General features: G+C 34.3%; 1 protein-coding gene across 1 annotated transcript in view; it reads right to left on the bottom strand.

Annotated features, from left to right (window-relative positions):
* The window catches only part of LOC111045073 (histone-lysine N-methyltransferase SETD1B-A), a 59,164-nt gene extending 35,560 nt beyond the window's left edge, over nt 1-23,604 (bottom strand). The window contains 9 exon segments of the mRNA XM_022330380.2: nt 2,205-2,443; nt 5,236-5,328; nt 9,282-9,464; nt 10,697-10,826; nt 12,878-13,646; nt 13,648-14,244; nt 17,220-17,397; nt 20,243-20,335; nt 22,960-23,604. Of these exon segments, the coding sequence (XP_022186072.2) occupies nt 2,205-2,443; nt 5,236-5,328; nt 9,282-9,464; nt 10,697-10,826; nt 12,878-13,646; nt 13,648-14,244; nt 17,220-17,397; nt 20,243-20,335; nt 22,960-23,253 (2,576 nt within the window). The 5' untranslated portion in view covers nt 23,254-23,604.
* Between the last annotated feature and the right edge of the window lie 423 nt (nt 23,605-24,027).

Below are 24,027 nucleotides of genomic sequence, written 5' to 3'. Positions count from 1 at the left end.
GCAGTATAAAAATAATTGTATTGTTAAGGGAGACGGGTTCTGAGCCTATTCATTGGTTCAGTTAATATTTGTTCTTTTTTTTTAAATACTTAAGTCGCGAAATACCAGTGGATGCCAAAGTGGGAAGCTATTTCAAAAAGGTAGGTGACTACTGAATCATTTTTTGTTCTTAAATTTCCATAGCCACAAACATTGGAATCCTCATTAGCAGCAAGCGAGTGTTTTCCCCATTAATTCATATCAAATATTGTTTTATAATAAAATTAATCTTGTTTTGTTCAAAATGTATATATGTTAAAGATTCATTAATTAAAGTTCTAGTTATTCTGTTATTTTTTTTTTTGTTATCATATTTTTCCCCCTTACATATTTGGTGTAGGCACATCGTGCTTACATATTTGGTGGAGGCGCCGGGTAAAACTGATGTTTGCAGCTTAGTTTCACCCATTAGTAATTATTTTATCTATTAGTATTATTTTTACTAGTATTAGTATTATTTTTACCTATTAGTAAATTACCTATTAGTTTTCATAGCCTCAAAAGTATATCATTATGAATTAAAAAATCTAATTGACCGCAAAGCTTTATCCCTATTTTTCGTACTTTTCTATTTAGTTGTTTTTATACATTCTACAGTGACTGACAACTGGTTTTATCTTATTTCCCTATTTGTAGGTTGGATTGTACCTTCAAGATTCAAGTTGAATCCAAAAGTCAAACATGTTCAACATCTACTTGAATCAACAAAGTTTGAAGAAGGGTCCACATTGGTGAAGTGAAGCTGTTCTTGTGAACTTGGACTTCAAGATTGCAACATACATTCATTTTATATAAAATTTTAATTCAAAAGTTGACTAAAATCTTTAAAATACATAAGCATTTGCTCCAGTGTTCAGAAGCATAAGGTAAGAGTATAAGGTAAAGCTTATTCCTATAAAAAGGAGCAAATGCTTAAAGCTAGGTTTATACTATGTAGCAGAGCTATATAGCAGAGCTACATGTAGCTATGCATACATGCATACTAGTAATTATCTAGACCTGTATCTATAATACTAGAAATTATCACCAACAAGTATGCATGTATGCATAACTACATGTAGCAGTGTGCTATATAGCTCTGCTACAAGTTCAAAAAGTGACACTGGAGATCTGCTATATAGCCTGGCTATGTAGCAGTTTTAAGCCTATTTTCTCAGCTATATAGCAGAAAATGAGCTATCCAAAATTTTCGGTAAAACATCAAAGAGAATCTGAGCTAGATGTAGCTCTGTTACATGCCAATTTTTGTTAACAGCAGAGCTAGATGCAGCTGATCTGTCCTTGAAGGAAGGCTGCCGCAGCTGTTTACTGCTGTTTGCAGCTATTTAGTGCCTGCTGGGTTTACACTAGATATACTGTACTCTTTTGTTGTCAGAGTGCTAGTAGGTTACTGCGCATTGCGAGCATTTCTTTTTGATTTATATATTATTGTGCAATAATGGAGAGTGAGTAATTTGACTGGAATAGAGACAAAATTATCCAATATCTTCTTTCTCTTTTCTGTGCTAAAAATATCACAGTAGCTGCGGCTGCTGCACCTTCTTGTTCGGCATCTGGCTGGGAACTGAGCAATGAATACTGGTTTATTCCAAACTATATGTAGCACTGCTACAAGTAATGGCATCAAAATGGCAGCATAGAGAATAAAAAGAAGATATTGGATAATTTTGTCTCTATTCCAGTCAAATTCACTCTCCATCATTGCACAATAATATATAAATAAAAAAGAAATGCTCGCAATGCGCAGTAACCTACTAGCACTCTGACAACAAAAGAGTACAGTATATCTAGTGTAAACCCAGCAGGCACTAAATAGCTGCAAACAGCAGTAAACAGCTGCGGCAGCCTTCCTTCAAGGACAGATCAGCTGCATCTAGCTCTGCTGTTAACAAAAATTGGCATGTAACAGAGCTACATCTAGCAGAGCTACATATAGCTCTGCTACATAAAATTAGCGTTAAATCTACTTATAGCAGAGCTATATGTAGCTGACAGAGCTATATATAGCTCAAATTTTATATAGCTCTGCTATATGACAGAGCTATATAGCTCTCCATCTACATAGGGTAAACGTAGCTTAATGTTTCTACCTAATGCTCCATGCTCATGCTCATGAGCATATACTCAGTTTTTATTCGGCCCATTATGTGGACCGATTGACTTACCAATATTCCTCGATGTCAAGAACGTCGATCATGTCGATTTTTTTAGGTGCACTTTCTTTGGCGGGCTCTTCAACAGCAGATTCTTCAGCTTCATCCTCAGAAGTGCTTGAGTCTGAATCCGAGGAAGAGGATGAAGAAGAGGATGAGGACGAAGAGGATGAGGAAGAGGAGGATGAAGAGGGAAGCGGTGATACATGCTTTTCTGCTTTTGTTCGAGTATTTGACACATCGTGTGCATCCTGAAACATTCATTTTTGATAATCCATAATTATTCACTGGATTATCCTATAAGTAAATATTAAGAGAGCAATTTCTGTATATATTTATATATTTGGTTATTTATGTCCAACAGATCTCGAAAACGGCTCTAATGATTTTCACGAAATTTGGAACATAGTACGTTTATGATATAAAAATTCGATTGCACTAGGTCTCATCCCTGGTAAAACTCGCTGAAGGACATGAAAAGGATAATAATAATTCATCCTTGAAAAAACACATGATAATTTCGTCGTCTGTCGATAACAGACTGTGTGGAAGAGACAAAATTATGGTCAGCTGTTAAACTATTTGCAATCATTCAGCTTATCTCACGAGAAAAAATATCTAGAAATTTTAATCGACTTGATCAAAATAATCTGATTTGTTGACATGACATGGTATATCATTCTAAATTAGAACATATCATAATTTTCAAAGTTGATAATTATTTTACAGTTTTAAGTGATTATTGAGTGTTATTTTGTTAAAAAATATCTAGAAATTTAAATCGACTTGATCAAAATAATCTGATTTGTTGACATGACATGGTATATCATTCTAAATTAGAACATATCATAATTTTCAAAGTTGATAATTATTTTACAGTTTTAAGTGATTATTGAGTGTTATTTTGTTAAAAAATATCTAGAAATTTTAATCGACTTGATCAAAATAATCTGATTTGTTGACATGACTTGGTATATCATTCTAAATTAGAACATATCATAATTTTCAAAGTTGATAATTATTTTACAGTTTTAAGTGATTATTGAGTGTTATTTTGTTATTCAATCAAAACAATCTAAATTAGAACTTTTCTGTTTTCAAATGTTTTGAAAATTGAACCTGAATTCAAGTTCATAACCTACTTTTTGAAATATTTATAGTGTATAAATCAAAATTCAGGGAAGAAAGAGTTTTGGGCTGTGCCTGTTAGCCCTTTCCCAATCATTTTAAAGAATTGTGTTCTGTTTATAAATAAATAAATAAATAACTAGCGAAGCTCGGTGCCCCTATATTAAGTAAAGATACTAGCATAATAAGATATCCCATGATATAGGTTGTTTATGTTCAAAATTTCAAGCCGATTTTTTGTTAACTCAAGCCGATTACTGTCTATGATTACTGTTTTGGCCGAGTATGATCAGTTACACATACATCGATTTTGGACGTGCGATTCTTTGCCGTCCTTATTAATTCCACCAGATTTAACGGAACTTGGCAAACACATGAACATATCATTTGTTTGCCAGTTTTACAAGTTATGTTTAATGGTACTTGACAATCATCATCTGTTTGTCATCATCGTTTTAATCTGATAAAATTTATGGCAAACATCGTACGTCCAAAAATCAATGTGTGTGTGACTAGTTCAACATATTTTATGACTAAGGATTGGTGAAATCACTGTGATAGCCAGAATTATGTTTGTTGAACACATGCCTTTCCAATATCGCTTGAACATCTTGGAGACTAAGGCCAGTTAGTCAAGACAAGACAAGCCAAGATCAGACACGTTTAGTCACAATACTTCACATAGCTGCTTATGACGCAACTCACACTGATAAGTCATTGCAATTAGACATGTCTTCATAAGAAACAATGTGAAGTATTGTGACTAAACGTGTCTGATCATGTCTTGTCTTGACTAACTGGTGTGCGCCTTGCCTTAGGCTCAACTCACACTACCTAGACTCAAATCGTACGACTCCAGTCGAGAATACTCCAGTCTTTCGACTTTATGACTTCTGATTGAACGGCACAATATTGATTGATTGAGTACTTTATGTAGATTACAATATATACTGGCTTTTACACTTATATACAATAGCTTACAATACAGAAAAATTATAGATGAATTTACATAATACAGACTAAGAAAATAATTATTGAATTACATATGATATGAAAAAAGCAATTGGTAATAGCTATAGATAATATTGTTCTACATAAATTGGCGGAGGTTTGGACATATCAATGTCCATTCTTTGGAAAGAATATTCAAAATATCCTTCCCACTAACTCTCTACCAATCGAGAGACTACCAGCGTCATACGCTAGACTATCGGCTTGAGTTAACAGTAGAATTTAGAACATTAAGACCCTATACAATGGGTTATCTTATAAGGCCATCTTTTCTCTATTTTCTCTATGTCTGGATGTAACAATTCAAAATTAAAAGGTACATCTAATTAAGTGTAGGGTACAAGTAATTAAGTGTATTCTTTCATTATTTATATTTTGACAACGCTATTGACTAGGGATCATTTCTTCTTTTTAATGACAATCATCTCTATCTGTTTTATTATCGATATACCCAGTAGAATATACTCAACAATCAATTAAATGATATATTATAGAACGAATAAATAAATTTGAAAAAATTGACAACATTACATAACAACTATGCTCTAAAGTGAGAGTAATAATTTGTAACCAAAAGTTCATAATTGGAGACTTTTTATGCGGTAAATACATTTTTGTACTATAAATTCTTGTGATAGATTGAGAAAAACTTAACTTTGATCTTTGTGGTATTCAAAAATACTTTTGATGTGGAATAAGTCCTCATACAGTGACGATCGTTTCGACCTAGTGTGGGCCAAAAGCCAATGGTGGTCCATCAGATAATTGATATCCAACACAGTTTGAATGATTTTTTTATGTCATGATTTGTATATTCTTAGATGAAAAATGTGAAAAGGATAATGTAATACCCTTTGTAAACAGTGAGTAATATAATTGTGAAAAGAGTAAAATTTTCAAATACCTGTGATTCGTTATCAGACCGTTGAATGATGTCCTCAACATCCTGTATTGATGACTCATCCATCGGTACTGGTGAAGGGGCCTTAATTTTTCTCTGCAATTGAAGGTTGTGTATTAGTAATTTAGAAACGATAAAAGTTATCAAGTACCCTTATTATCTTTTCAAATCACAACTAATTTCAACTCATATTTATAAATATCTTGGACTCAAAATTTGACAAAAATCATGAAGAGATTGGAGGCATTTTTATTGTATTTTAGATATTGTGGAAAGTTTTTCAGCCTACATAGATTAGTAGACTAAATTGACGAACAATTTAGTAGGCTATACAACGAAAATTATCAATAAAAACAATATAAAAATCTTGAACTACCTTTTTTTTGTTCTTAGTTCTTGTGGCCTAAGTTAGGGTCGAAACTAGTTGTTGAATTATTTTAAAGTTTTTAAAAAATGAAGGGTTTTTAAAAAATAATTCAACAACTAGTTTCGACCCTAACTTAACCTAACCTCAACTTGAAATTGGCCTAACAAATTAGGTCAATTGAAATTGAAATTAACAATTAAAATTAACTGTATTAGAATTAACAATATAAAAATCTTGAACTAGCCTTTATTTTTTAAAAACTTTAAAATAAATAATTCAACAACTAGTTGTTGAGTTAAAGTAACTAAAAAATAAAGGGTAATTCAAGATTTTTATATTGTTAATTTCAATACAGTTAATTTCAATTTCAATAACCTAATCTGTTAGGCCAATTTCAACTTGAAAATGGCCTAAGTTAGGGTCGAAACTAGTTTGTGAATTATTTTAAAGTTTTTAAAAAATAAAAAGTACTTCAAGATTTTTATATTGTTTTTATTAATTTGTTGAAAATTAGCCCATGTGAGTCAAGTGTTTTTAACGAAAATTATCTATTGCACGAGGTACCGCTCGAATTTATCGTGTTATTGTTCTACTCAGACCTTCAAGAGTTCGTGGTTTGTTTATGTTTACACGTGCTTTTAGGTAGCCCCACAAAACTAATTATTGGCCCTTACTTTTTTCGAGAAAACGGTTACCAGACGATGCTGCGTAATTTTTTCTGCCACAGTTGAGTAGACGACGTATCAACGTTAATACTGTATGGTTTCAACAACATGCCTCGAGAGCAGCTATGGATTTCTAAGGCATACCTTCCCTGGACGCCATATTTTGTTGCATGGAGATGAAGAGTGGCGTCCTCAGTTACCGGACCTGTCACCTTGTGACTATTTTTTATGGGGCTAACTAAAAGCACGTGTATACATACATAAACAAACCACGAACCCTTGGAGCCCTGAGTGGAACAATTGGTCGCCGCCAACCTGTCTCCCCGACAACTAGTCTCCTCGCTATTTTGATCACAGGCGTCCGTAAATCCCCCTGGCAAAATATACCACTGCCGTCAACTAGTCTCCCCGACAGTAAATCCCCTACTGAAACGAAGGAGCCTAGCTGTCGGCGACAACTAAGCTCCTCACATGCTCACGACAACTAGTCTCCCCGACAGTAAATCCCCTGCTGGATAGGCCTATGAGGTGTCTGGTTGTCGTGATCGTACCCGACAACTAGTCTCCCCGACAGCTAGTCTCCCCGACAGCTAATACCCTATTGAAACCAGCTTGAAGCGGGCGGGGAAGTAGTACAATCACAGATACTGTTGTACACATTCTATGAATTCGATTATTAGAAGAAAAGCTTGTTGGAGTTGTCACTTCTATCACTGCAAACATAAAATTAAAAAATAAACTATTTCTCTTCCCGAATTCAACTGACTTGGAAATGTTCCTTATTGAATGACAAGCAGTTTCAGAATGAGTTTATACATCTCGCAAGTGATTCCTGCATACATGTATGCATAGAATATAACAAATATCATCAAGCAAAACTCTGATCTACTGTTCAGTCTTCAACTTATAGCATTCAAAACTTCAGATTGAAACCTTATACTCTTATATTTTTGTTTTTCCTTGTAATGTGAATTGTAGGAATAATTCTACATTGATTTGTCACTGTTTTCTTTTGAATAGAATAACTATTCATTAATTTGTAACTATACTTTTGATTAATTGTGATTGATCAAAGTTGATCTTGATTATCTAATATAGTATTTTCTTCTAATATGAAATGTAAAGGGTTGTGTGGCAGCGAGTCCTGAGGCCCGCCGCAAAGTAGACCCACGCTAATCCACGAAAAGCAACCCACGCCGAGGGATGTTTTGTAAACCATTGCTGTAGAATTATTCATAATCAATCAGCTGACAAGTGGAATCAAAGGAAAGTGGAATCCATAAAAGGAAAATCCACTAAGTCCGTAAAAGTAAATTTTTCAGGAAATCAATTTCTAATTTTTAACATCAATCATCATTTCCTTATAGTGATTTTTCACAAAATAGTTTCGTGCAAGGAGCTTGGTTGTTGGGTTCGGTGACAACAATCAAGCTCCTTGCACGCTAGCGTCAACTAGTCTCCCCGACAGTAAATCCCCTACTGGTTGAGAGGGGACTAGTTGTCGGGACCGTAGAAAACTAAGCTCCTCGGCCGCTGACGACAACTAGTCTCCCCGTCAGTAAAGCTCCTCTCTCAGGAGCTCAGTTGACGCCGTCAGTAAATCCCCTCGAATGTGGTTTTAGGAGCGTTACTGTCGGGGAGACTAGTTGGCGCGTTCCCGGAACAGTAACACAATATATTCGAGCAGTACCATGTGTAATGCTTCAGAGGAGTACGGACAACTCCACACAACGTCTACAGGAGTGTATGGACAAAAACAAACAGCTTTTAACATATGTTATTTTTCGTGCATAATGTTTTAATTTGTTTAATGACAACATCCAAAGTACACATTAAAAAAATAAATTTTGAGTTTCGTTCAAAAATGAGTGTGTAACTGTTATTTCAAATCATCCATACCTACCTGCCCAACCCTATATTACTACAGAAATCTGTGGCTAGACAAAATCTAGTCTTTCTTCTAGTCTAATTCAAAGAATTAGAAATACTGACATTTCCCTCTATTTTTGTTCTTCAGTGTCTGACCTATGTGAAGGAGAATTTGAATGGTTTTGTTGGGCAGGGAGTATCCCATGAGCATCAGACTAGAGGCAGGAATAATTTTATCAGCATCCGCTACGAGTATTCTAGCACGCAAAAAACATTTCTATTCATTGGTGTGAAGCTTTTTAATATGCTCTCTGAACAATTTAGAGGTTTGCCAAATCTAGTTTTCAAGCAGAGGCTGAAGATATTCCTAATCAGTAACGCCATTTACACTTTTCAGGAGTTCTATGAACTGGCTAGGACTTTGTAAAATTATTAATATTATGTTGAGGTACCTACATTAAGTACATACTGTATCAACTACTGCTACTTTTTTTCTGTTTGTTCGTTTTTATTTGTGTGACTGCATTATATTTCAAGACCAGAATATCTTATATTTGAATATATATATATTTTAATATCTTTCTTTGTTTGGACATGACATTAATATATCATGATATTGTTGTTCTTTTAGAATAGTATCTTTCCAATTATTGTATTGTATGTGTGACATTTGCTGTACATTGTGACGGAGGTAATGCTTCTGAAGACCTCAGAAGCGGTTACATTAAAACTTATTCTATTCTATTCTATTCAGCATTATTGATAAATTATCAGTGTTTACAAGTTTGTGTTTCTTGAATGGTTCCAAATTTTCTTAAATAACTCAATATTATTCATGATAAGTGGTAATTGAGTGGAATATTTCTAATTAATTCAATTAATTAATTTTCTTATTAATTCAAGCCATCTAAATTCAAAATTTATAGTTTTTCATGTTTATTTTGGACTGAAATTTTATAAAAATTGTACAAGTGAAATTCTAACCTTATCTTGGACTTTGTCACCTATAAATTTTGAAGAAAAATAGCACAAGGACTACCTTATTATTTTATCTTCCAATGTTATTAAATTAGTGTCATTTGCATTGTAAATAAATAAATAATAAATAAATCATAGTTGGAATAAATTTAGATGTTGACAGTACTCACTCTAAACGAAGGCATCTTAGGAAGTGCAGCTCTGAAGCCCAGCCCCAGACCACTGGCGATAGGATCGATACTATCTTTGTTCGTCTCAAATATCGAAGAGATTTTACTCTCGCTGCTAACTGCAGCGTTGCCAGGTCCTGTGGTTGTCTGCTGCTGCTGACTAGTATCAGCTGGAGGTGCATTCTACAGATATAAATTAACGATTTAGTTATAGAAATCCCCTCTAGTACAAGCAGTGCCAATTTAAGAAAACTGTGATTGAAAACAAATATTTTTCAACCATCATAAAACATCACACAAAGATAACTTACTGCAGAGGTTCCCAAACTTTTTTGACCCACGGCTCCCTTTGAGTACAGACATGGCTTGGCGGCGCACCTAGTATAACTTATTTGTTTTGCATTGCATTATTTATTATAATCAAATTTTTAGTTTATATTTATTAATAGTTTTTTGTTAATATACTTTACATAACATTGCAAATAAGATTGTTACTATTCTTTCAACAAGACGTGCCTCAGGATTTAATAAACAACATTAAACACACAAGAATAATTGTATTGTACTTGATTTATTGCAAAAAAAACATCAACTTGAAACCGCCATAAGAAAAACATCTCTTTTTAAGAAATTTTATGATATAAATATAAATAAAGGGCTTACTTGAAAAATGTTACACTTAAATCAGCAAAGTCCATGGCAGCAGTCTAATCGGAGTCTGATTTAATGGGAGGGATGCACTCGTTTGGCTTTTTCAAGTTAAATGTACCTGAGAGTAAATTTTGATATATCAACCCGAATTCCATTTTCAATGTTAAGCCTTACACTATAATTGGATTTTATGACTGCAACAGCAGAAAAACCACAGACTTATCCGCACTGTTTTGTAGTGTGACTCTTTGATAGACAACGGCGGCGCATCTGGCACTAGCTTGGGAACCTCTGCCTTACTTTATTAATTAAAAAACATTATTTGAGAAAGTAATGTAACGTAATAAAATGAATTATTATTTTACTAATGGCATTACCAATACTTTAGACACTATAGTGAGGTCCATATCAGTGAATGAAGTTTGTAAATAGTAATTATAACACGCAATAAGCAACTAATTACTTATACCCCAACACATATAATTTATAGTGGGGTGTATATTTATTCATTGAAATTATTCATTCATTAAAAATGGCAGTATTTGATAAACATTGGTGTTGCTATCCTTGTCTATCATTCGACAAAGCAGATCGTTTTCTAGCTTCGCAAAGTTGCCATATCGTTTTTTAACAATTTATAAATATAACTAAATAACAAACTATTTAATCTGTCTTGGAAATGTATCACTTAATCATTGAAAATATATATTTTTCAAAACAATATTATTCAGTATCTAATGCAAGAATAATATAGCGAAACATACCTTGGAAATGGCAGATTGTTCATCCCACCAGCTTTCATATGCTTTGAAAGCAGTATTTTCAACCATTTTCTTATTAAAGTCTTTTTTGAGAATTTGTTTGAGCTCGCATGCTATTTTGTCTATAACAGCGCTGAAAACAAAAATTGAATAGTATGAGATAGATCCTATTTACTTGCTTGTCAAAAGTGACTAGTATGAAATCACTTTACTAGTATCAAAATACTATTACAGGTACATATTAATACTAGTACAGTACATATTAAGTTTACAGAACATTGAAAGTTACCAAGTTTATAAATATAATTGTAAGAAAGAGAAGAGCAATCTTCGTAGATGTGGATTTCAAATTATGAATCATATAATTCAATACTAATCTTATTGTTTGTAGTTTTATCATTTTGCAAGAAAGTTTAAAAAAATATATATATATATATCGAAAATGAACTCACAGCTAGCGCACAAGTTCGCTTTGCTAGCTGTGTTAATTCTATTTATTCAATCGAAATGTATTATTCATTTTGATGATTATGTATCTACTGAATATTTCAGTTATTATTGTATTAATGATTTGAAGTATTTCAAGTGATTTTGTATTTTGGCAAAATAAAGATTTTGATTTTGATATCCATGGTTCAGATTATCAGATGTTGTTTCTCATCTGCACGCTTGGTTATGTACTTGCACATATACACATCCACTGTGATCACACCCTTACGCGCCATGAACATGCACATTTCACTTTTCATCAGCTGGTGCTAAGCATATTATATCTTTATTTGTACAGATGCAGTAAGATAAAGATATAAAAAGTTACTTTTGAGATAAGCCTAAAGGTGCGTACAAAATTATGTGCCAGTAATACGCGCATTTCGCTTTTCATCAGCTGATACTATGCTTATTATATGGTTATCTTACTGTTTCTGTACAAATACAGATATAATAAGCTGAAATGCGAGTGTTTGTGGCGCGTAAGTCTGCACGCAGCTTGCGATTGAATCAATGATATGTGATAGAAGATATGATAAATCTTATAAACATAATCTTATTTGAGAGAAGATATGATAAATATTATGAATAAAATAAACCTTATAAGAATAATAATGATCATCATCTTCTTACGAGGATTAGGCACTATTGGCCTGTACCGGCATCCATTTCTTTATTGGTTTTCCTATGCCTCGCTTTCCTTCGGGTTTGTACTCCCACGCTAATATTGGGAGCCTATTGGATGGCATTCCGAATAAATGAGTAGACCAATTTTCCCGATATTTCTTCACAATATCCAATAGCGGTTCTACATTCAATTCAGCTCTAATGTTAAAAATGATTAGTTGAATAAATAAGATAAACCATAGAGAAACAATAGCGTAAGTAAATATTCCATGGTATAGGGCGTTTATGTCGCAACTTTTAATGTTATCTCAAGCCGATTATTGTCGATTTTCACTGTTTTGACCAGGTAAGAGTGTATAAACGGCACAATATGAGAGACTACCAGCGTCATAAAGCTTCACGGGAAAGAACTACGTGGACTATCGGCTTGAGATAGCAGTAATAGTTGCGACATAAACGCCCTATACAATGGGATATCTACTTTCGCTATTGTTTTTTAATGGTTTAATTTGTTTAATCTAGCAATTATTTAGCGTTGTATTGGAGGGTTGAGTGTAAGAGAGGGCCGGCTGCGCCCTAACTCCGCCCTCCTAGGTAAAAATAAAGGCAGCCATTCTATTCTATTCTATTTATTCAACTAATCATTTTTAACATTAGAGCTAAATTGAATGTAGAACCGCTATTGGATATTCTGAAGAAATATCGGGAAAATTGGTCTACTCATTTATTCGGAATGCCACCCAACAGGCTCCCAATATTAGCATAGAAGTACAAACCCGAAGGAAAGCGAGGCATAGGAAGACCGAGAAAGAAATGGATGCCGGTACAGGCCAATAGAGCCTAATCCTTGTAAGAAGATGATGATTATGATGATCATTATTAATCTTATAAGATTTATTTTATTAATAAGATTTATCTTATTTATCATATCTTCTCTCAAATATGATTGGAGTTTATAAGATAAACGCCCTATACAATGGGATATCTACTTCTGCTATTGTTTCTCTATGGATAAACCTTATGATAAATAAAATATGTCTAATGAGAGAAGTGAAATAATGAACTTACTTTATGGTTCTCATATGCGGATCAGTGATGATTGGGGGCGGTTGAGTGAAGTTGAGAATGAGCCGCGGTGGAGGAGGCATGTTGGGGGGAGGAGGTGGCAAAGAGGTAAGAGGAGGAGGCGGAGCATTAGGCCAGAAGGGTGGATTAGGAGGAAGAGGAGCAGGGAAGAATACTGGCGGAGGGGCGGTGAAGATAGGGAACGGAGGCGGCACTGACATGGGAGGCAGTTCGATCGGAGGCATTTCGATCGGAGGCAGCTCCTCTATTCCACCCTCATTCGAACTCAGACTGGACAGACTCATCCGATCATCCAACTCGTCGTTAGTCGGAGTCATCTTGTGGTCAGACTTGGGACTCATGCGATTCAGTATTTCATCGTCACTCGAACTGATCTCACTGTGGATCGGGTCGTTAGAAACATTTTGCAGCTCGGCCTTCTTGGCGGCTTGCGCGCCTTTTCTGAAGCATTCCAGGTAGATCTCCATTGAGAGGAAGGGCGAAGGAGGCTGTGAGAGTGGCAGATCAGCCTCATCGTCAACACCAGGTGGAGGCGGTACGTTCAGTTCTTCATCGGAATCCACAGATTTCTTTCTCCGGCTGGATTTCGTCTTCGACTTGACTTTCGCAGTACTTTTCGGCACTACTTTCTCTTTTTCTTCCTCGGAATCACTACTCATGATGCTGAGAAACGAGGGAGCATTACCATCTGACCTCTCCTTCAGTAACATCTCAATCCTAGTATCTAAATCCAAACTCTTGGAGACCTCCTCAGGGTGGACTGTCGACGTGAACTGGGAAAGCGGGCGAATGCGAGTTCCAACTGAAGGTGAGTGGAGGGTGGTGCATGTGAGGATGGGGGTGGGGGTGGTGGTGATGCATTGGTGGAGGCGGCGGCAGAGGGGGGCGGATTGGACACCAGGGGGCGGGAGCTGTCCAAGGTGCCACTGGGGGCGGCATCATCTGATGGTATGGAGGCAACGGTGGATGGAAGGGAGGCGGTGGCACTGGAGGCGGGTAGGAGAAAGTCAACTCGCTAGTCGATGAGGATGACGAAGATGAAGACGATGGTGTAGCTGTTCGATAGCCCTGATCACTGGATATCGATTCGGGGGTGGAATAGCTTGCCCTCGATACCGAATCAGGAGTTGAATAGTTTACCCTGTAGTCCACACGACTCTTACTTTCTCCTTTCTCCGACCATTCATCAACGCTTTCTTCTGAATTTGTACTTGCAGTCATACATTGCTTTGGTGCAATGTCCTCCTCTTTGTTTCTTTTACTGTCAACAGAGCTGTCATATTTGTCTTCTTTTTTAGGAATTTTCTTCTCTTTCGTAAAGTCAGTGAAAATACGGTGACATTCATGACCTGCAACAAATAATATCTCAATTATTTATTCATCAATATAATTACAAATCAGTGTTGAAAATTGATTTGAAAATCCGAAAGCACTCCACACGTGAGTACTAGTTTTTAATAACCTTTATAAAAAAACTTGATTGTGAGGTCTTGAAAATAACGGGTGTTTCAAAAAGAATGACCCAATTTTAAACAGAAATATGACCCATACATATTTTTAAAAATGGTGTAAAAAACAATTTTTCATCAAATTACTCACAAAAGTGTCAAGTTTATGATGATAAATATGACCCATATTTATTTTAAAAATGGTGTAAAAAACAATTTTTCATCAAATTACTCACAGAAGTGTCAAGTTATTATGATGAAGATGTATTATACGTGTTCTATGTGTCCTCCTTTTGAAGCTCGGAAGACATGTAGACGGTAGCCAAATTCATCCCAGACTGTTCGCAAGATGTCTGTCTTCTCGGACTGTAGCTACTGCATCAGTTATCCTGGTTTTTAGCTCATCAACATCAATTGCTAAGGGAGGAACATAAACACGATCTTTAACGTTGTTCCTCCCTTAGCACTTGATATTGAGGAGCTAGATACCAGGATAACTGATGCAGTAGCTATAGTCCAAGAAGACAGATATCTGCGAACAGTCTGGGATGAATTTGGCTACCGTCTAGATGTCGTCCGAGCCTCAAAAGGAGGGCACATAGAACACTTATAATACATCATCATAAACTTGATACTTCTGTGAGTAATTTGATGAAAAATTGGTTTGTGTACACCATTTTTTTAAATAAACTGTTTAGAATTGGGTCATTCTTTTTGAAACATCCGGTAGTTCAAAAACTAATTATTAAGTAGCAGTTCGTCATGGAAAGTGAAATAGATTAGAATTACAAATCATAATAAATATATGATTGTGAGAGCAACAGGCCTAGCCCAAAACGGCTCTACTCCTAAATATAATAAATAAGAAAACTTCCCAAATGAAAGGTTATATTGTCACTTCCAAGATGTTAATTTCATGACAACTGAGGCCGAAATATTTGGTGAATTTATATGTAGTTTGCACCAAATAGAAGTTTAACGTTTGTTTAATGAGTAGGTTTTATTTGTACTGTATTTTGTAAATAGTCATTAACCGAGCTCGAAATTCCATTAAGTAGATATGTCATCCAGTGGCGGCTGGTGTAAACATAGTTTGGAGGTTGCAGATACCAATCCTAACTTTCATAGTAAATAAGAAAGCAATAAATAGGGATTATTAAATTGTCATAGAACTTGAATTATATAATTTTTTCCAACAAAATTCCAAGTCATTGTAAGAGATAACAATAAGTGAAATGAATAAGTTACAAGTTTCAAACGATACAATAGAAAAAGCCCAAAACTGTTCTACATCAGATCAGTCTTAAATTATTAGCCTGGAAATACAATAGCACAATTATTTTTTCAACTGCCGCTTGTACTTACGCGCTCAAGCAAACCCTTACAGCTTGTGTGGAATTCTCAAGATTTGGAGGTCTTACAAACTTCTCAAGTTTAATTTCATTCTCAATTATTGTTACTAACTAAATATCCAATCATTTGTAGGAACGCTGCAACCATGCGATTCTCAAAAAGTCTTCCGTTGTCATAGCAACCAACTGGTTTGCCAGCATTTTAGGCTTCCAATGTTATTCTCCCATATAAGCGACGCGTCATAGGGGGTTGCAAATGCTATGCGTTCCTTCTTCGGACCGCGCAAATTCAAGATGTTGGACTATCTGTTCTGGCTTCCTGCTGTATGAATTTTGTCGGAATTGAGAAAATAATTTTCAATAATATGATCATCAAATTGAGGTGTTATTGGGAAGTTTTAAAAAAGGAAAGTCTCTTTCTATTGCCTGATTTGTTGGGGGTTGTGCAACCCTGCAACCTTGAGAGGAGCCGCCACTGGTGTCATCTATGACAAATATGACAATTTGAAAAACTGCTTGGAGTTATCATTGAATGGATTGGGTTGAAATAGATTAAATGGTAAATATTCATCATATTAATCATCTTCTACAACAGAAGAAGAAAGTTTAGCGTATATCTCACTATGATGATTAATTTGATGATGTGGTCCACTTTTAGTGGCTGAGTTTTGTAGCAGAAGATGCAGCAAATATAATGATGTCGTCTCCAACCAAACGCTTTTCTATTCGACATCTCCTTGGTATTGAATGAGGGATCTATTGATGAATCATGATGTGAGATTCATCAATACATAAATCCAGATAAACGTATGGAACAAAGCGGTGGCACGCACTGGGGTTAAGAATGGTATAATCATTATTATTTTTCAAGTTGACCACAAATGCTGCTACATTTGGTCAACTTTTGTTCCCGTAATACAAATAAAAATTGGCATATTTCGTGGAATAAATTTCATCATTTCATTTCATATCCTTCAAAGGAATTAAGTTCTCCTTTATCTTTCTTCAAGGTAATAAAATTTATTAATTCCTTTCATCTCTATTTTATTTCATTTAAATTTTTTTCTCCAAAGATTGATTGATATGAGAACAATAAACAATGAAAATAACACAGAAACTTTGACGACATAATCAGCCATTAAATCTACTATAAAGAGTGAGTCATAAGTATGGGAACCCTTCAATAAGTTGGAGACTGTTGTAGATATAATACTGTAACTTTCAGGATAAGTTATTGGTCGGATACTCTACCTTTTGACGTACCCCTCATAAGGGGGTGACTTGGAGGTTGTAACTCGAGTATTTCAAATCTAAACACCCATTGTGTGATACATCATTTTAAAGGCAAGAAAGATGACATCAATAAAAATGTTCTATGATACTTGTATCCAAAATCGCGGCTAATTGAAGTTTTCGTTTTTACTTGATGTAATAGGACTAGAATCTTCCATTAAATCTGGGACTAATAGGATTAAATGTTGCATCACTCTCAGCAAATAGATAAATAAAATGTCAATAGCTCACCAAACGGATCCAGAAACACCCTGAGTACTTTGCCCATAACAGACGTATCGTTCAATCTTTCTACACATAGCTTGGATGACTTTGTTTCTTCGAACACAATCCTTGCTAGTCCCAAATGTTTGTTAGTCAATGGATGATAGTAAATGAGAAGCTCATCAATCACTCCAAACTTTCGTACCTGAAAAAACATTATAGTTATGAATACAATCTTTTCATAATATCTAATAATGATATGATATTTCTAATATCATATACAAAACTTGCTGGTCAGAGATTATGAAAATCAATAGCTGAATACATCGGAATAGTCATGTTATGTTTTGAAGGGACGAAATCAAGGATGCATAGGTTCAAAGAACCTCACACGTCAACCGAAGCTTATTGTGTGTCCCAAGTATGTTAGTTGGGCAAACCAATACCTGTGTCCTTTACAAGAACCAGGAGTTTTTCCCTAGACTAACATCCCATTCTTCACCTGGTTGTTTACAGCCAAACAGAGCCCTTCTCCTTGCCCCTAGTTTTTCGCAATCCAGTATCGGAATAGTTACTGTAATGAATAAATAAATCAGGAAATAGAAAATCTAAGTACGCTTTATTAAAAACTTATTTTCTATTTTTCCTGATAAATAAGAGTCGCCCTCACCAAAGAAATTGATGATGAATAAATAAAGATTGAATTTTATTTTCGATTAATCTGACTGGATGTCACTATTCTATTTTTCTATTATTATATAATATAGTGTCACACTATTCTATTATTATGACTGCATATGACGATGTTCAAATGAGAAATATTTCTTTGTATTCTTACATTGTTATATTTTTGAGCCATAGCATTTTATAAATATGGATAATAACTTAATATCTTTGTTTTGTTTTTTCTTGTAATATTGTACTGTTGTTTATGAGAAGCAATAAATTTTATTCTACTCTATTCTATTCTTATAAACTCGGCTATCTTAAACCAGTGGGAATTTCATTCATATTAAAAATATTAACACATTATAAATACTTCATTGATAAAAATACATGAATCATTTAATATTGTACTATTGTTTATGAGAAGCAATAAATTTTATTCTATTCTATTCTTATAAATGAATACTTAGATTGAAAATGATGAAAAGCTTTTATTGAATGCATTGAAGATAGTAGTTTAACAAGAAACAATAACACGAAATAATCGAAATCGTAGCTTGTTTTAATATTAATTCTATGTTAATAGGCAACTATTGCAGATGATGATCTGTAAGCTATATTGTCAGGTACCATTGGGGAATTACATTTGCTGGATTATCCAGGATTCCAATAGACCCTACATTATTCATGTTGTCTTGATTGATGTAGAAATGTCTACTTATGATAATTCATTACATCCGTCAACAAGTAATATATAACAATATCGACCGGGGATGACTTTAATATTAATTGAGGTTATCGCAAAATTATAGAGTAAACAAAGAAACCCCTTAACTCCTCTGACGGTAACAGTGAGTGAAATAGTGTGAATCATTACTGATTTTTTTTAAAAACCTCTAATTATAATATTTATCAAGTGAAAATGTATTTTTTTGGGCACAAGAGAGAAGCCATTTGAATTTGTAATGTCTGGAAGTGACTCATCGCTTATCATCAATGAACAACAGTAATGCCAAATAACTCGCTTCAATTGATTTGATTTAAAAAAATTCAGTGATAGACCAATATTGATAATAAGCCAAGGCATTAGGGGCTAGATTGAGATGTATATGATATCAATAAAACAGAATCAAAGGTGATGATTTCTTGATCCATTCCGAGCTGCTTTGTATAAACACACTTTTTTTATGTATTTGAACACGACATGCAGTCGATTATTAAGTAAATATTAAAAACTTTTACTTACTGACTGGAGTACTTTCAATCGTCTGGCGATCATTTTCAACAGTGTAGACCGGAAATGTTTTGATGGTTAGGAAGATTTGTGGTGTTTATTATGTGATCAAAAAGTTTGTTGGATTTGAAATTCAGCTGTTCATTTAGTATGTTGTTACTGTCTAGGATGGTGGCTTTATAAATTTCAAACTGTTCTGTTGTATTTAATTCATGTCCATTTCTTTTTACTTTCCGGTCTACACTGTTGAAAATGATCGCCAGACGATTGAAAGTACTCCAGTCAGTAAGTAAAAGTTTTTAATATTTACTTAATAATCGACTGCATGTCGTGTTCAAATACATAAAAAAAACAGAATCATTTTTCGTTTAGTATGTGTATTTTTACATTTTGTTCGAGAACTAGGAATATTCCCCTTACGTTAACGGTATTAAGGAACATTTCAAACTAGATTTTCTCAAAAGAAATGTTTGTCATGAATGATTTTATTGAAGCAAGAGGTTTATTGATGAATAAAAGAGCATCAAGCCTCTATAATTGATATTCTGTTAGTATCAAGTTGAAAAAATGGATCTATGATGGAAGCAGACCAAGTCTATTTGTCACGTACGAGATAATAAATTGATAAGACTTGGATGAAATTCATCTAACAAAATCTGGAAAGACCATTTTTATAAATTCGCATTCAACATGGATACCTTAATAGCTTATTTATGCTGTATTCATGGGAAAAAGTAATTTTCATCATAATTCTGTTTATAAAAATTGAATTAAAAAATCCATGAAATTCAATGATTATGAGATAGTATTTCATAGTTTGTATTTGAAGAGCTTTTGTATTACTAACTTTGAAAGCACTGACGTTAGTCCAGGAATCATAGATAAATTCACAAAATCAGATATTAACTTTCATCAATATAGGCCTACATATCGGTCTATAATACGCTTTTTTATTTTGCGATAGATATTGTAAATGAAAAGTTATACAAACAAAATGTTTTATTGTATATAACTGAAAGAAATTTAAGTGACATTGAGCTGATTTCCAAACTCTCTACAAGTTCGGTACATATTGAACAAATCAAGTTAGAGACGGTTTTCTGAAGAAATATTAGCATAAATATAATAGAAACTTGGTAAACATACATACCATATCTTTGAGAAAAGCATTGTCAATGTTGTCATTGAGGTTGTAAATAGTAACTTCCAATGGCGGAGGGTTACCCACATAATTTGAATCGATCTGAAGAAAAATAAACATTTAGTTAATATAGAATAAGGAATTCGAAGTAACCATTTTATAAGAGTAAATAAACTAGTACAGTCGTTATCTAGTTCTTGGAAATTATGACACCCACGTTAATCTAGGGTGTATTCAGAAAAATTACAAGTAATCAGTATGACGGATTTTTTATTTATTTGCAGTACAGTTAGTTTGGCTGCGAAACTACACGTTAATCCCAAAAATTGTATATAGTAGATTGCCTGGATAACATAAGACGCGTGGAGAACGCAGCCTGCTATGGTGTGACGTCATGCTGCGACCTCTCGGCCCGGCTTAACATGCATTCAAACGTAAAAATACCAAACTTTGAGCCCTCATTGCAAATTAACCATAAACACTACATAGAAGTGATTGACATCAAAATGTTCAGCATTTTATCCCCTTTGAAACAATATCAAAACCAATTTTCAGTAAAAATCCTATAAATGTTACTGGTGAGTCTAAAACAAATCGTTTGAACACACGATTTGATTTGATAATACCATTTCAAATATGTTTTTGTACTTTCTCTTAGTTTTTCTGCATCGTTTTGGTTCTTTCTCTTAAACAGATTCTATCCTCATTTAGAAATTTTATCCTTATGAAGGTCTGTGGAAAGAACTAACAGCTTCTTTTGGAATTTCAGGATATAAACGTTATTCTATCAACAACTCCTGAAACAATGCGAACCCATCAACGGTTGCCTAGCTTTATCACAAAAATAAACAGTCTAGATAAGCCCTAAGAATGTATGAACATCATTTAATCATTATAAAGATTTTTATTTATCCTAATTATGATAAAAAATAAATAATCACGACTTTTAATGACTTTAATGCTGTTATTTTATCAAGAAATAAAGCGCATTACACTACTGTACTGTAAGGTAGTTGAAACATTTCATAAATAATTAATGTTATATTATTTAAAGTTATAATTAGTTGAAGTATTTAAATTATAATTAAGAACTATTCTTGCTTCACACATTCTTTGCAATCATAAGTATCCCATGGACACATTGAAATAAAAATAACATACTACCGTGAATAATATATGATATTTCCTTTGTGAATTTGTGTCCCATGGAAATAAACAATAAAATATAGGCTACTAATAATCGTCAATAATAATAATACTGCACTGAGCAGAAACAAAAACACAATAACGTGTTGGCACTACGCTTTCCAGTAGACAACTGAAATAATTATTAGTAACCAGACAGTTCAACGTTCTAAAAATAACTTGTAACCATGGTGAACAGTTCCATGAATTCGCTAATTGGTTCTAGGTATTTGTCAATTAATAAAGTCTAACAAATAGTTAACAAATAGTCATAAAGTTAACAATAGTCATAAAGTTAACAATAGTCAAAAGTTAACAAATAGTCATAAATACAAATGCTTGCAACTAGCATTCCGGGCGACGATACTATAAATTTTCACAAACGATTGTCAAATAAGAAACAATCATTTTTAAATATAATTGGTCGACCAGCATAAAATTAAATATGATCGCTTTATTTTGTCATATTATTGTTGAAAATAAGTCCAAAACAAATAAGTTACCAGCCTTTTCACAAATATGAATCGGTTTCACCGATTGAATAAAGTGATAGATTGAAGGACTTACTACACTTTTCGAAATAAATTAATGTTTTCAAAATACACATTGATGTGAAGCTTGTTTCTTTCTGAATTGAATCGTATATTCATATTTTTTATCAATACAGCGGTTTTTATGTGAGGAATTGATATTTGACGCGGTGTTTTGTATGTAATTCTTATGGGAAGCCGGCGTTTGCCGGCCGAGAGGTCGGAGTTTGACGTAGGCTCATGCCAGCTCATGCGCGTATGTAAACGCGATCGAGGCAACCTGCTATACACTATCCTTGCGTTAATCCTACACCTTCAAATGGTCACATGGTATGCGCATATACCATGAGATGAGGGACTATTCAACAGCACTGTCAAATCGGTACACAAGTATCACAAATAAGTTTAGCCTGCGGTTCAGTGAAACCACCCACAGATCGTCCAGTCATCTCGGATTATTCGCAGGACTGATTATTGAGAAACAAAGGACGAATACTTATTCATTACATACAGAACCTATGATGTCGGTTGTCTATCCAACCAGGGTATCAGACGTGGCGCGGGCACCTACTTTCTTGCCTGTGCCACGTCTCTTGGCCGTATCTCGTGGCGTACAAAATCGGGCACGCCACTTGCTCGCCACTTGTTGAATGAAATGTTGCCTGCCAAAAAGAAGCTGAATAAAATTAAAATCCAAATATCTCTCCCGTCTGGTGTGCATTGAATACGCCACGCCTACGTCTTGTCCGTGCCATGCCCGCGCCACGTCTCTACCCAACGTCTGTTCTGTGTCAATTGGGCCTTACTTGGTATTATAGATCGATGTTTTGTCAACATATAATGCGACAAGAGAAGTCTACATGCAAACTGTAACTTCAATGCGTGACCACGTGAAGATATTCACTGTCAAACAGTGTATACATTTTTTTGACCCCTGTGTACTTACAAAAAGCATAGGCTGAAAATAAGTATATTTTATGAGATAGAATAACAAATTACATTCATATTTACCTTGAATCTTGGCACTGGTAGATCCAAGAACTCCAATCTAGTCCAATAGCGAGGTAAATTACTCCTTGGATCCCTCAACTGAACAGGAGGAAGAGTTGGGTCATGACCATCATATCTATACAATTTAGTAGAACCTTTCACAAGAACTGGATCTACCAGAAGCTTATAATTTCTAAAGGTGAATTGTTTATTGTTGTGATGATGATGGTGGTTGCTCTGATGATGGTGATGATGACTTTGGTGGCTTAGTTGGTGGTTTGAGCTACCACGACTTACAGGTTGAGTAGATGCCATTTTTATCAATGAACATAAGTGCCAAAATAAGATTTCATGATAAATACACTAGTAATGAGAACTTTTGAAGATTAAATCCTGAGTAACATCTCAATAATTAATTGGAATAGTCAACATGCAGGTTATGTTACGAACAACATATGCATTTCATCACATAAAACTATGTAGTATTGAACATTTATCAATTTTTTCTGAATGATATTGCACAAATTACTCATTTCATCACTATCACAAACTTGGATTCATTCACTTATAGAATAATAGATTTAGTTTAGCTGAAATATTTATCAAATCAGATGAGATATTAAATTCAATCCACTTTCCACTGCCACTGTGCCACTGCTTGTAGTGTAGTTTCTAGTTTGTTCCATGTTCTCCCCACTTTCCTGGTCATTCTTTCAAAGCAAATAGGTTCTCCCTCAAGGAAATCGTAACAAAAAGCGCATGCGCTTGTACCTTTTAGCGCTTCCACAAAAGTGAGGTCCACGTTATTATGGCAGTGGATAAAGATAGGAGAATAGCGATGCCGCTTCTCTGCAATAAGTAATTATATTTCTACACTGGCAAAAACATAATTGGCATCGTTGTGGACCTAGAAAAGGATAGTACCACCGGCTTTGTCAAATGATAGACAAGGATAGCAAAACCAAAGTCGATCAAATACTGTCATAATAACGTGGACCTCACTATAGAAGTAATTCTCTTTCTTCTTCTTCTCTGTGGTGCTTCATATAATAGTGAGGTAAAGTTACCATCATTGTATTGAATGTTCAG

This window comes from Nilaparvata lugens, chromosome X (genome assembly GCF_014356525.2).
Source record: "Nilaparvata lugens isolate BPH chromosome X, ASM1435652v1, whole genome shotgun sequence".
Taxonomy (NCBI): Eukaryota; Metazoa; Arthropoda; class Insecta; order Hemiptera; family Delphacidae; genus Nilaparvata; species Nilaparvata lugens.
The sequence above is the reverse complement of the archived record's forward strand: the minus strand, read 5'-3'. Positions and strand labels throughout refer to the sequence as shown.